At 39.3% G+C, this 12882-nt stretch overlaps 1 protein-coding gene across 4 annotated transcripts in view; it reads left to right on the top strand.

Moving 5' to 3' along the window:
- LOC137669695 (integrator complex subunit 6-like) overlaps nucleotides 1-12882 on the top strand; it is a 42570-nt gene that overhangs the window by 10468 nt on the left and 19220 nt on the right. For all 4 annotated transcript variants that reach the window (XR_011049159.1, XR_011049158.1, XM_068411948.1 and 1 more), the window contains exons 3-6: nucleotides 9053-9202; nucleotides 9919-10008; nucleotides 10314-10497; nucleotides 11337-11465. Coding sequence is in view for 2 of the 4 variants with exons in the window: in XM_068411948.1 (XP_068268049.1) it covers nucleotides 9053-9202; nucleotides 9919-10008; nucleotides 10314-10497; nucleotides 11337-11465 (553 nt within the window). In the remaining 2 variants the exon portion in view is untranslated. The remainder of the gene's footprint in view (nucleotides 1-9052; nucleotides 9203-9918; nucleotides 10009-10313; nucleotides 10498-11336; nucleotides 11466-12882) is intronic.

Raw genomic sequence — 12882 nt, 5'->3', positions numbered from 1 at the left:
TAATCTAAAGTCTATTTTTTTTTCCCCAGCAGTGCCTGGATGGCATTTCAGATGTGAATTGAGGAAATCTGTTGATTAGATGACCCTGTCTAGATTTGTTACCTTCTTGAGATTCAAAGTAAACTTGCAATACAGGTAGCACTTTGGTGTGCTGCACTAGTTCTGTGATGTGCTCTTGGAAGGAGGCGGGGAGGAATGTGGCAATTTTCAAAATGAGTGGGGATCGTGCTGTGTCATCTCAGCTCTGGGCTGTAAAGCTAGAGGATCATCAGTAATTCTCTTCCACTCTCTTCCCAAAAATGTGCCGTGAAGAATCCCTTGTGCTGATAGCACACGCTCTGTAACCTCTTAGCTATTGCCTTTATTCCTTGTGACTTTTCCAACCATGCTGGGAGTAGGGAGGGGCCAGGAGGACAGAGCTGGGGGCTGACTGGCACTGAAAGCATGTTTGATAGTCTGGAAGAGCAATGGGTGCTATGGGTAAGTGCAGATTTTTGATTGAAACCTCCCCGTTTCAACTGTTGCTCTCTCTACAGTGTTTGTTTTAGATGCACCTATAATGGTATTTCTAAAATGACTGCTATGCTGCTGAACAGAAGCACATAGTCTCTTGTTTTGCTTACTGTACTAGAGCTGCAAATTGTATGACTACATCTGTGTTCCCTCTCCGTTAAGCTATTGTGTGAAATGTAGCTTGTTCTGGTTCAACTCGGTACTGAAATATCCTAGCTTGTTGAGTGTTTCTCAGAAATACTGCTTTTTTAACTGGATAATGCTCTTCTATTTAAATAAGAATGCTTTTGAAACAGGGTGATATCATAATCTCTTTGGTATTTATGCTTTCCTTTCTTCATATGCAGTCCTTTCATCCTCGTGCAGCAAAAAGTGTGGTGAGTGTAGCTGTCAAAACACATGAAGTATTGTTGACCAAAAGCTAAATCCAGAGACAGATTAAAGCAGGAACAGCAGGTAATAAGTAAAAAGGTAGTGTAGGCTTTTTTTTTTTTGCTTGGCATTAATTATTGTTATTGCTTGATTCCAAGCATAGTTTCAGCTTTGAGCATCTGACATTTCTAACAGGTACTGCTTCTCTATAAACGCCGACATTAACAGAAGGCCCCAGTACTTGTTTCGTAACTGGAGCTTAAGAGCCTCTCTACTAGTGTTTTCCATGGATACTATGCTTAAAGATTAATATGAGTTGTTCTTACATAAACATCTTGATTTCTTCTTGATGGAAAAGCATTCCTGTATCTTGTTTGATGTTGAAGTCATCTTAAAAGGACAGTGAACCACATGGTTTAGTTTGACTGGGATTGTTTCCAAAGGTGTGCAATTTTTTAAATTTTTTTGAGATCTCATGGACAAATACTTTTTTCCTATGTAATTGACTGCCTGTCAGTAACAGTTATATATCACAGTAGAATGCAGTTCTGATCTTGTTGACGCTCACAAGAAAAGAAGCTGGTCCAGTCTGTTTTATAAATTAGTTAGTCTTTGAGTGGTGCACCTACAGGAGAGTTCAGCTTAGAAATGTGCAATTAAAGGGATCTCCTGTGCACCCCAGTTCACATTGCAGACCTGCCTTGGAGTGTAAGAGCTGGATTGATTTCGAATGAATTAAAACTGGAAGATGCACCCCAGCCACTGAGTGACGAGTCCACAGGACTATACTACAGGACAGCTATTCTGAAGTAAAACCCCTGAAATGCGGTAGTGTGGCTGTCATCTCCTTAGAAAAGACTGCCCTGTTTGTGCTGGCCTAAAGGTGCATGACACATTCTTCCATGCAATGAAGCTGTTTCCACTTATGTAGAAAAAATAATTCGGGTGAAGGGAGGAGACACTCTGTGTTTGTTGTCAAACTACATAGTCTGTCCCAGAGCTGGAGAAGAGGTGGAGATGGATGGAGATGGAGGACAAGCAAAGTGACAGCTTTCTGGTAAAAATCTGGTGTCAAAATGTCTCAGCTGTGTGGGATTAAAGGAATAATCTACTCCAGTATCTTTTTTTTTTTCCTAAAGACGTATTAAAACAGCTTATGCTTTTCTGTTCTCTTGGAGACGTTTTACCTATATTAAACTTCTGTGACTATTTTTATTTGACTGGGACTGGAGCAAGTGTTTTAAAAAAATAAAATTTTTAAAAAGTCCACTCTGGATTTAAAGAAGCACTTGACCACTAGGTTTCAGTTTGAGTGTCCTACAAAACCAGCAGAAATAACTTGACAGGAAGAAACAGTTTGCTTGCTATTCACAATACTTTAGCCTTAAAACACTACCTGTTCCTCACTAGCTCTAATGTAAGGAGGACCAAATGACGGAGGCTCTTGTAGACTCTTCACTGTACTTGAATGCTCTGTGGGCTTATTGAGGAAGTAGTTTAAACCTGTGAATTTACTATCCATTAAAATACTCCTCAAATGAGAACTGAAAAGGTGGGGTTTTTTTGTTAGGCTGATCTCATAGTAAACAGCAGCCTATACCTGCTTGAGTCCCCAGCGCTTGTTTCTCTTGTGCCTGCAGTAGGGTCATAGCTAAGTTTTACCCTGAACCTCTGTTCCCTGTTCTGCTTTGCAAAACCAGATTTCCATGTGAAAAGCTAAATATAGGCTCCCCTGGCTTGCTAACCAAGATGTTTGTCTCTTCATCCATCCTTGCCTTAGAATCTTACTTTGTTACAGCAAGGGACAGGGGTAGCAGCTGTCTGTGTTTCAAACCCTTATCTAAGGCAAGGGGAGACTGGGAGAGTGGGGAATAAGCCCAGTAATATAAATGATTTACTGTGTGCTGGAGAGCCTAACACAGCGATAGCAATTGCAGACCGCTGGCTTGGTTCCATCAAAACCTTCCTCCTCTTCCCACATGCTTTGCATCAGACCAGTAAGATCTGCTGATGTACCTCCACCAGCACTCACTAGTCCTCCAAATCCAGGACAGTACAGTTTGGATCCAAGCTGGCTCATTGCGTTCAGCACTGCCTTGATGATAAGCTGATTTCAGGCCTGTGTGCCAGTATCATTCTGTACTGGAGGTGTGCTAATCTCATCTCTAAGAGGTGGGTGTTGTGATGGTGTCCTGTTCCAAGAACAAAGAAGAATTATCTTGTGAGTTTCTTTACTAAGGGACTGTTTGATACTGTGCAGGGACAGGACTGGTATGCTGCATAAAAGTAACTAGAGAGCACAGGTACTGAAATGAGAGAAGAGTTATTCTGCAGCCAAGGTATAGATAGAACCTGAGACCTCTGTTGCCTCAAAAATGGCGTTCATAAGTACGTGGAGGGGAGTCAATGTCTGTGTCTCTTAGAGCTATTCCTTTTGCCCCATTTGCACAGCGCGGACAAACATTTGTGAGGATGAAATTAGTAGGTGATGTAGGTTGTGTGATGCTGATTTATTTTAGGACTTCTAAATGTTGAATAAAATTGTACGCAATGTTTCTAGCATAGTCAGTACCTTTCTTCTACTGTGCACTATTTCTAACTAGTAAATCTCTGAACATTAAATAAAAATCATGGGGGTAGCATGGGCATTGACTGTTCTGTACCAACAAGCAGCATAACCCTGCCCTTCATGAAGAAGGGGGACACGTGGTACCAGGACGTCTCCTCCTCTCCCACTTTGCTAAGTTTTGTCATAGCAAAACTAGGACGACCAAGATAGTCTTTGTGTTTGCTAGAGTTCCTATTCCAAAGTTGCTGAGGCTGGGGCAGGGAAGCTCTGTGTTACATAGGAGGCCATTCCCTGCTGCAGAACCCACTGAGCAATGCTGGGGCTGTGTTCAGATTACAGAGAGGTGAAGATATTTTGGCATTTGAGAAGCAGCTTCTGGCACTGTAGGGGATCCAAAAGATACTTCAGTTCCCTGGAAAAAGAAACATCTGCTCGATTCTCACACAGACGTGAACAGGTTTGAGCGGTGATAGTGTGTACAGTTTCCAGTGAACAGAAAGGTAACTTATAAATTAACCGTTCTGGTGATTTGGAAGGCAAAGTGCTTTGCTGGTTTCATTGTCTTCACACAGTACTTTGGAAATTCCATAGCAGGAGCGGTTTCAGATTTCAACAGCTGGATTTTTTTCTTACCTTATTTCCAAATGGATGTCACTGACAACCTAGCATGCCACAGGCATTTTATCCTGAACTAGTCTCGGTTTTCCTAAGATGGGTGTGCTTAATAATAACTTGAATTACTGAGACTCTTAAATACTTTAAACAAGTTGTAATATCTAAAATCCAATTCTTCTTTCTAGGGAAACATTAGCAGAACTCTAAAAATCTGTAAGTTTAAATAAATATTGAGTACTTACTGTAACACAGCCTGTTGTGATTGGCATGCTAGATTGCAGATTGTCTTCTTACTTGGAAAATTATTTTTAGTAATGTTACAGTTTTTGAATCAGATCTGAAAGCAATCCAGTGAACAATAAACTCTACAGTTCTGTCTTCTGGCATTACCTGTAGAAACACTAAGATGAAGACTTGCAGCCTCAAAAGCACCAGCTCCCTGGATTTCATGGAGCTGATGAAATCAGGAGAGAGTCCTTTGGACCTGGAATTCTTGTACTCTACTGTCCAGCCTCTGGGTTTGCACCTGTAGGCTGACCAAACTGTGCTAAGAAATAGTTGGAAACAACAAAGCTGCCCAAAAATGTTGTATTGTTTAAAAAAACAAACCAACCAACTAAGCTACAAGAAAACCAGTAAATATGACAGTTAAGCCAGTGTAGCTGAGATTACAACACATATGTGTTACACGTATTCAGAACTTGGTAATGTTTTACTTGTACTTTGATGTTGCTCTCTTTTGTGTGATTAAGGTAGTGGCTTTACCTGCCCACCCCCATTTTATAAGATGTTCTTTCCTGCCTTTTGTAACAGAAATACACTTCTGTTGTTTCTCTGGTGTCTTGAAAGTTGTCTTAAGCTACTTATTCTGAATGAGACTTTCTTTTGCTGCTCAGCTCTATTCCTTCTGATGTTCAGTTAATCCTGGTTCTGGTTGGGGTAAATACAACCTTCTCTTCACTAGGTTTTTCACCTTGATGTTGGTTTGAATTCTAGATAATCTGGGCCTATCTGCTGCTGAAAAAAGTAATTTTGACCTTACCTGCTTCTTGAAGCAGCTGAAATGCTTCTGTAGCTGTATGGTAAAATAGAGCAGGGCATGGATTTGTCTGCAAACTAAGTCACCAGAAAAAAATGTTACTTTTTAAGTACGTTATTTTTTTCAGTATGATTTGCTTGCAAAGGCCAAAGCCAGGAGCTGGAAGGTGGTAATACTGCTTCCAAATCTCAGGGTTTCGTGGGATGGTATCCAAAGCTTGCAGTTGTCAACGCAGAAGGCTAAATGACACTGCATTTTTGCCTGTTCTTGGCATAAGCACACAGGATGAAATTTTTGCTTATAGTACTTGGTTTTTTTTCACAGCTATCTTTGAAAGTCTTTTCGTATGTGTGTACAGGCTAAAATTATTTGTTCATTTAAATTATCGAAGGGGAAGCTAGTAACGTAGTGGTAAGACAAAGGCTGCTCGGATTGCTATTAATAAATTTGGGCATAAAAGTAACTAAGTAGGAATGTAATATTGAAGGTGATGAGAAATTACTCACAGAGTTAGAATTGATTCATAAACAACTAAAATAATTAATGTTTTGTTCTGACTTCATAATTACTGACCTGTAGAGGATACGTACTTTTTGTAGAATGTGTTTGTGTTTGGTCCTCTAAGGTTGTGGGGTTTTGATTGGTTTTTTGGCTGGTGGGGTTTTTTTTGGTCATTAGTGTTTCTGCTGGCAAATGGAAGTAGTGCTCCATAAAAGCAGTGCTTTTTTCTAAGCAGCATTAGTGGCAGTATTTTGAATTTAGGAAGGATTATTATTTAATCACTTTAAAGTGCTTTGTTGAACTCATTATGCATATGCTCTGTATTACGTACTTGACTCTCCTTATTTTGCCCTAAGAATGATTCTGCAGCATATATGGAGAGGAGAATATACAGAGTTCTTTGGGGCTTTAGGTTCTGTCCCTGAAATGTGTGTTAAATTATGTACATTGACTAGAGTCTTTCTGGAAAAAAACACTTTACAGAAGTAGACCTTCCTGTCATTAATTTCAGTGTTTTTGATTCAAAAAGCTTGTTTGAGGATAAGCCAGAGAATGTGGTACACTAACTAATCGGACCTTTATTTAAAACCGAGTATGGAATTAGGAAATCTTGCATTTGCTGCCCTTGTTCGCTTAATGAGTAGTTCTCCGGTATTACTCTGTTTATTTAAAAGGTACAGCTCTCCTCAGCTTTATCTTTACAGATCCTGTGAGAGGCTGTAAGATGAAAATTAATTTTCTTTGAAGGCAATCCAGTGGTGATCAGCTGCTCCTCGTACCTTCAGCTTACTTGGTTACACACGGCAAAAATGGCAGCGTATTTTGCGGGCAGTTGACCACAGTGCAGCGAGATCAAACACAGTAGGAGCTGGAAGCGAAGCAAATGTTTTCAGAAAAGGAAAATAGCAGACTTGCCAAATATCAGTGAAGATTGTTACTGTTTATTTTACAAAGAAATACTCTTAAATTCATTAGAGTTCAAATCAAGAGCTGTAGGCTAGGCATCGTGTTTCTTTTGTAAATGTTTTATTCCCCTCATGTGCTTTTGCAACGAAGTAACTCAAACAGCAGTCTTTGCTGGAAAAGGCTTTTTGAACTGCAGCCTGGTTATTCCCAAGAAGCTGGACTGATCTGATAGCTGTTTTTACCAGACAAAATGAAGCAGTTTCACCTACATCTAAGGGTTCATAGAATTCATAGAAAAAGATTTTTGTGATTGTTCACTGTAAATTGTTTTAAGGCAAACTTTTTTAGGGTAACACAAATCGTCTTGTTGGGATTTGGTGTTCTCTTACTCTGAGAGAAAAAAAAAAAAAAAAAATCATTAACTAAGTTGCTTTTACTCCAAAGCAATGACACTGTGTTTGTACTTTTATTCTTGCCTTGGTCTGAGAGCAGGTGTGGGGAGTTGCTGTGGCTCAGATGATGAGATGCCGTATTTTGTTAAGCTGCGGTTGTGAGGGGCTGTTGATGGTGTTTTGAGAATTACCCAGCTGATCAAACTGCACAGTTCCTTTGAGCTTCAAGTGCAGTTTGATGATAAAGCTGGGTCAGTCTTGCTGAAAGTCTGCTCTTTCTTTGCCCCATTGGAGAATTTTCTATGTCTCCCTTGCGCTAATCTAAAGCCTAAAGAACTGGTTCAGGGAGCTAAACTTGACCAAAACCTGTTTTTGTTTCATCTCCTTATGATAATTCCTCATTCTGAAAAGAAGCCCTCCTAGTTTAGGCCTGAGAATTCAGCAGAGGCATTGATCATCTCATGTCTTCCCTTTCTGCTCCATTCTTGTATTCGTTTGTGGCTGTAAACTTGTCAATCCTATGACCATCTACACAGCCCACAGTGTGTACTGGAGATTGGCAGTGGGATATAGCTGTTTAAAAGGTACAGGAAAATCCTGTCCTTTCAGGTTCTCGCACAGCAGGACACAGGCAGCAGGTGATTGCTGCTGAGCTGAGCCCAGTGCACCCCAGAGGAGAGAACCTACTTCATCTGGAGGATGAGTTGCTCAGAGGTTGTCCAGCAAAAGTCGGACTGTCTGAAATGATTCTCTCCACGTCTGCCTAACCAGGATTCCTTGTGGAGCATGGGAATGTCGCCGATGCCAGATGATAGTGAGCCTGGGTGAATAACTGCTTGCTTACTGCAAGAATGGTTTGGAGAGTAAGATGTGATAGCAAGGCTGATAATTGTGTGAATATCTGGGGTTTTCAAGCTTTGTTTGTTTTAGTTCCAGCAGCTTAAATCGTGCACTGATTCCCCATGAGCTAGTGTTTTCTAAAATAGCTTCTGAACTCTGCAGCATACCCCTTTCTAAGAGAAGGGTATGTGAATCACAGCTGATGCTGACGTGTGTTACCCCTGCTTGCCGTAGGATCCAGCGTGCTTGGTAGGACTGATCCATCCTCATCACTTTTTGCACTTCCTCTGAATGGTCTGCAGGCTTTGTCAGCAATAACAACTTTTCTCATGACCTCCAAAATTTCAAGCTGGCATACTGAGACTCTCTAAACAGTGATTTGGTTCTGTGTTACATGGAGTGTTTGCAGCTACACCATAGAAGGTTTCATATTGGGAGGTAAGGGCAGAAGGGTGTAGTTAGAGGGCTGGCAGATGAAATATCAAGGTAGGAGAAAGGCAGGAGGTTCGTAATGCGGATGTGACAGAGGGTGCTTGATAGTACGTTAAAAGGCATGAACTGAGCCTGGCGGGCTGGGATGGGAGGAGGTACAAGAAAAATGGAAAAGTTGAGCAAGAGTCATGTAATATTAAAAATAGCTGGGTATGATTTTTTTTTAATATTCTTTCTACTAAATTGATATGCTTGCTTGCTTCCTACTTGTGGAGATTGTGGGAAGGGGAGGATACGACTAGGGAGCAAAGATGGCAGTCACTGTTACTATTACTTCTTTATCTTTGTTCTTTTTAACTCCTGCATTAGTACATGCTGCAAATGCATCCTTTCTTTCCTTCCAGCCTCAATTTATGGAGGAAAGAACGAAAGGGGGATGGGTGTGTGTCAGAAAAAGCAGCAATCTTATGCTGCTTGTATCTTTGTTTTGTCATTGCTATTACTTTGGCAGCTGCATTTCTTATTTCCAAATTTGACATTTTCTTCTAATCAAATACTCATATGTTTAATCCAAATATTTCTATTAATTGTGTCACCTCTGCAGCAGTTTTCATGGTAAGAGTTGGGTATTTGCAAATTTTTTTAAATGGTTGACAGTGCGTGTGTTTTGTCACTCTCCCTTTGTAGGCTTAACTGTATGTTTCACATCAAGTTGTGCATACATGGGTTAGGTGTGTGTAGCATGTAAATGATGGAGAGTATTCATTAATCAGGAATATAATTAATTTTTGGTGGAAAGGGAGATAAACGATGACTTGCAGTTTATTGCGGTTTGCTAAAATAACTAATAAACTTTTTTGTTTTATGTAATAGGCTGGATGGAAGGAAAACCATGCAACATTTATGAATGAACTGAAAAATCTTCAGGCTTCAGGACTAACAACCCTTGGTCAGGCACTCAGGTCATCGTTTGACTTGTTAAATCTCAATAGATTAGTGTCTGGAATAGACAACTATGGACAGGTAACAAATGTCTTTATAGACTTCTGTCTTTTTTATTTTTCTGTGTTTAAGTTCTAGTGGGGGAGGGATTTTGGTGGTTCAAGTTTGGTTTTGCATTTTTTTTTTTTTTTTTTTTTACATGTTGGATAGCTGTGTGCTAAAACTTGAATGGTGAACTTTGCTTTTCTTCTTTTTTCTTTCTTATTACATCTACTGAACATACCCTGGAACGTACTAGCACTTTTTTACTTATTGAACTACAAAGAAAATAGTAGTATAAACGACCCCAAATGCAGACACACAATTGCTGTATGGGAGTATGTACACTGGATGGCAGCGAATCTGCTTTGCAGTTTTGCGTTGTCTGTAGTTAATGTCCTGACTTCCCTTCTCTCACATTAACTCCAGTTAAAAGTACACTGGGTTTTGCCCCACTGTTGTCATGAAATTATGAGTTTTCTATATTATTACGAATTTAAATACTGCTTTTGTGGGCTAGAGGGGTTTTGTACTATTACTGTAGGAAAAAGACCAGTAATTCTAAAAATCTTGAAAGCGTGTGTGTGAGTGCACAGAGGAGCACATCTTGCGTAATTCTGTGTGGCTCCACACCTATTGAAAGAAAATCACAGGATTGTTTTGAAAGATTGTTCCTCTTACTGTTTATTTTATAATGACAAAAATCTAAGCCTGTAACTGAGTGTTACTCTTAGCATTCCTGTGCTTTTTGTCTCTAGGGAAGGAATCCATTCTTTTTGGAGCCATCTATTTTGATTACCATCACAGACGGAAACAAACTGACAAATACGGCTGGAGTTCAAGAGGAGGTAAACTTGCATTAAATTCTTCCAAGTTATGATCTTGCAAGTTGATGCTATGCTGAGTTTAATATCAACTGTTTTTTCCTGCTAATAGTACTTCTGCTTCATCAACCTGTTTTATAATGGAGAACAGAAACTAGCTATGCTGTCATTGCCCAGCCCCTAAATTCATAGTTCACGTGGATTTCCAGACTATAACCTTGGATAAATTAGTGGATAGGAGAGAAACAGGATCCTTTACAGAGTAATGAATAAATTTGAATATTGGTTTGTCAAGTACTTGAAAATATTCGTAAATCTTTCTTTACCAGCTTCATCTTCCTTTGAATTCTCCTTTGCCTGGAAGTGAACTAACCAAAGAACCATTTCGTTGGGATCAAAGGCTGTTTGCTCTAGTGCTGCGTTTGCCAGGAGCTGCATTTGCTGAACCAGAGCAGCTTGGGAGTGTGCCTACTGATGAATCTGCTATCACACAGATGTGTGAAGTTACAGGAGGTAACTGGATGTTACTTTGCTTTGGTTCACATTTGGTTATTTGCCTTAAAGTATTTCTTTTCCTCTGATTCAACTTCAACTCTTGCTGTTTTCTCCATCTGAATTACTCTGTCCATGTGAATCTGTGTGGTGTTTTTTTTGTTTCCAGTAGCACAAGAGAACTTTAAAATAAAACCGTATTCCTATTTCAGATCATGTAGATGCATGAGAATTTTCTTAATGCACCAGTAGGAGGGATTGGAAAATTTCTTAGATTGTCCTTCCAGGGGTTGGCGTTGCTCAGTCATGAGATTGTTATTTAAATGTTGAATTGAGTGGGACAGGTATTATTGAGATGTTAATGCTGCTGCAGGGCTAATAAGCTAAATTTAATTTTAAAAGAATTGATTCTGGAGCTTGTTCCTTGAGAAGTTCATAGGAATTTTTTTGAATTGGTGCTTGAAAAAAATGTTGTGTGAGAGGGGGGAAGTTTGGGAGTGTGTAGGAGTTGGTAGGGTTTGGGTGAACAAAACCAGATAGATTATATAGACTTGGAGAAATCTGATGTTCTTAAGGGTGTTTATAAACTTGGCCTTGGAGCAGCCTTATTTAGCCTTAATGGCCTCTTTTATTAATGAGTAAAAGCTCAACAGGTTGGTGGGTTTTTTTCCCCTTGGTTTTATGGCATTTGAAAAGTATTTTGCCTTTTCCATAAACTTGTACAAAGTTTGTCGCTACTATTTTGGATAAAACCGAAAGCCTTGGCAGTGTGACTTATGTAGTAATAAAACATCTTTCTTAATTAAGATTACTCAAAACTTGCTTTTGTATTTTCCGTATGTAATTTATCTCTTGCATAGGTCGTTCTTACTGTGTTCGGACACAAAGAATGTTGAATCAATGTTTAGAATCTCTAGTTCAAAAAGTCCAAAGTGGAGTTGTTATTAACTTTGAAAAGTCAGGACCAGATCCACCTCCGATTGGAGAAGGTATAGTAACTGTTTTTTTCCCCGTAATGTTCAAGAAGAAATGTTTTGTATGCATGCAAATGTCCTTAAGTGTCTTTGCTGTCCTTCTTGCCAGCTTTTCACCGTAGTGTACAGGATGCATCGAATGCCTAATGCATTCTAGAAAAGTGATTAAGCTATAAAGCTTATATGCTTCAGTAGTAGAGCTTTGGTATATCTTTAAATACCCCAGATTGTAATGGATGTGCTGTTCATAGCCTTTAAGTAGTTTTATGTTTATTTATGTTTAGTGTTGTCTTTATTATGTTTTTACAAGTGTTAGTTTGATCCTTGATAAGTTAAATGGTGCCATATGTTCTCACAGATTTGTATGGACGATCTACCTGCTTGCTAGCTCTCCTGTCACTCTTTTCTCACCTTTTTTTGGGGGGCTGAGGGAAGTGAGTGTTTGCAGGAAGTAGTAAAGTTTGAATTACAGTGTTGTCAAAACTTAGTTTTAAAATAATTAAATCCAGGACTAGTGTCTTTAAACACTTAAACATCTCTAAAGTAATCTCAGTGCTTCATTTTCTGTATGCTTTCATTCTGCTACTTAATCACAACACAGTAAGTTTCAGTTGAATGTTCTCAGCTGCAAGCGAAAAACTGTGTGCAGAGAACAAGGAGTTATTTTGCTAGCTGCAAGTAAAGTGCATGACAGGGAAGAGGAAAATGCACTCTTAACGTGGAGCATTTTTTCAGATTTGCAGAAATTCATGACTGAAAGGAAGGGTAGAGAGCTGACCAGTTCATGTTCAGGAAATGAGGGTGTTCCTGGAATGTCAGAAACATAATAGCTTTTAGGATCCCCTGAGCGTCCTAGCATAGCCAGCTTGATTCTTGCTTTCATTTTTAAATCACCTTTTTCTTGCTGTATATATATTTTTTTTTCTTTCTTTTGCTTGTTTAAATGCCATTTTATTGGAAGGCTTTCCTATAATGCTGTGCAGGGCAGCACCTCAGCAAATTCCTGTGTCTTTGTGGGCCCAAGTGTTCTCCTATGTGGCAAAGCGGGTGGTGAAATTTGGTTTTTCTTTTTATTTTTGTTACACTTTAAGTCATGATGCACTGTGGATATGAATGTACAAAAATATCAAGACTTTTCCTCGTTAACATGAATTGAGAAAGTACTGAACTAGAGAGAAATTTGATGGGATTTAACAATGCTAGAAAAATCACTGTGTATATAATGCAGAGAAACCAAACTGCTATGTATCTGAAAGGTTTTACATAGTATTATTGACCAGCTATCTAAAGCAGGGAAAATGAGCAGTCTAAAATATCTTTACAATGAAGAAGATTCTTTAAATGTGTGATCTCTGCTGTGCTGTTTGCTTTGAAGAGCAGTCTTCGAAACGAATGCTGAGATTATGTACTGCTACGATTTCTTTGTCCTCAG

The sequence above is a fragment of the Nyctibius grandis genome, chromosome 13 (genome assembly GCF_013368605.1).
Source record: "Nyctibius grandis isolate bNycGra1 chromosome 13, bNycGra1.pri, whole genome shotgun sequence".
Lineage (NCBI taxonomy): Eukaryota > Metazoa > Chordata > Aves > Nyctibiiformes > Nyctibiidae > Nyctibius > Nyctibius grandis.
The sequence above is the reverse complement of the archived record's forward strand: the minus strand, read 5'-3'. Positions and strand labels throughout refer to the sequence as shown.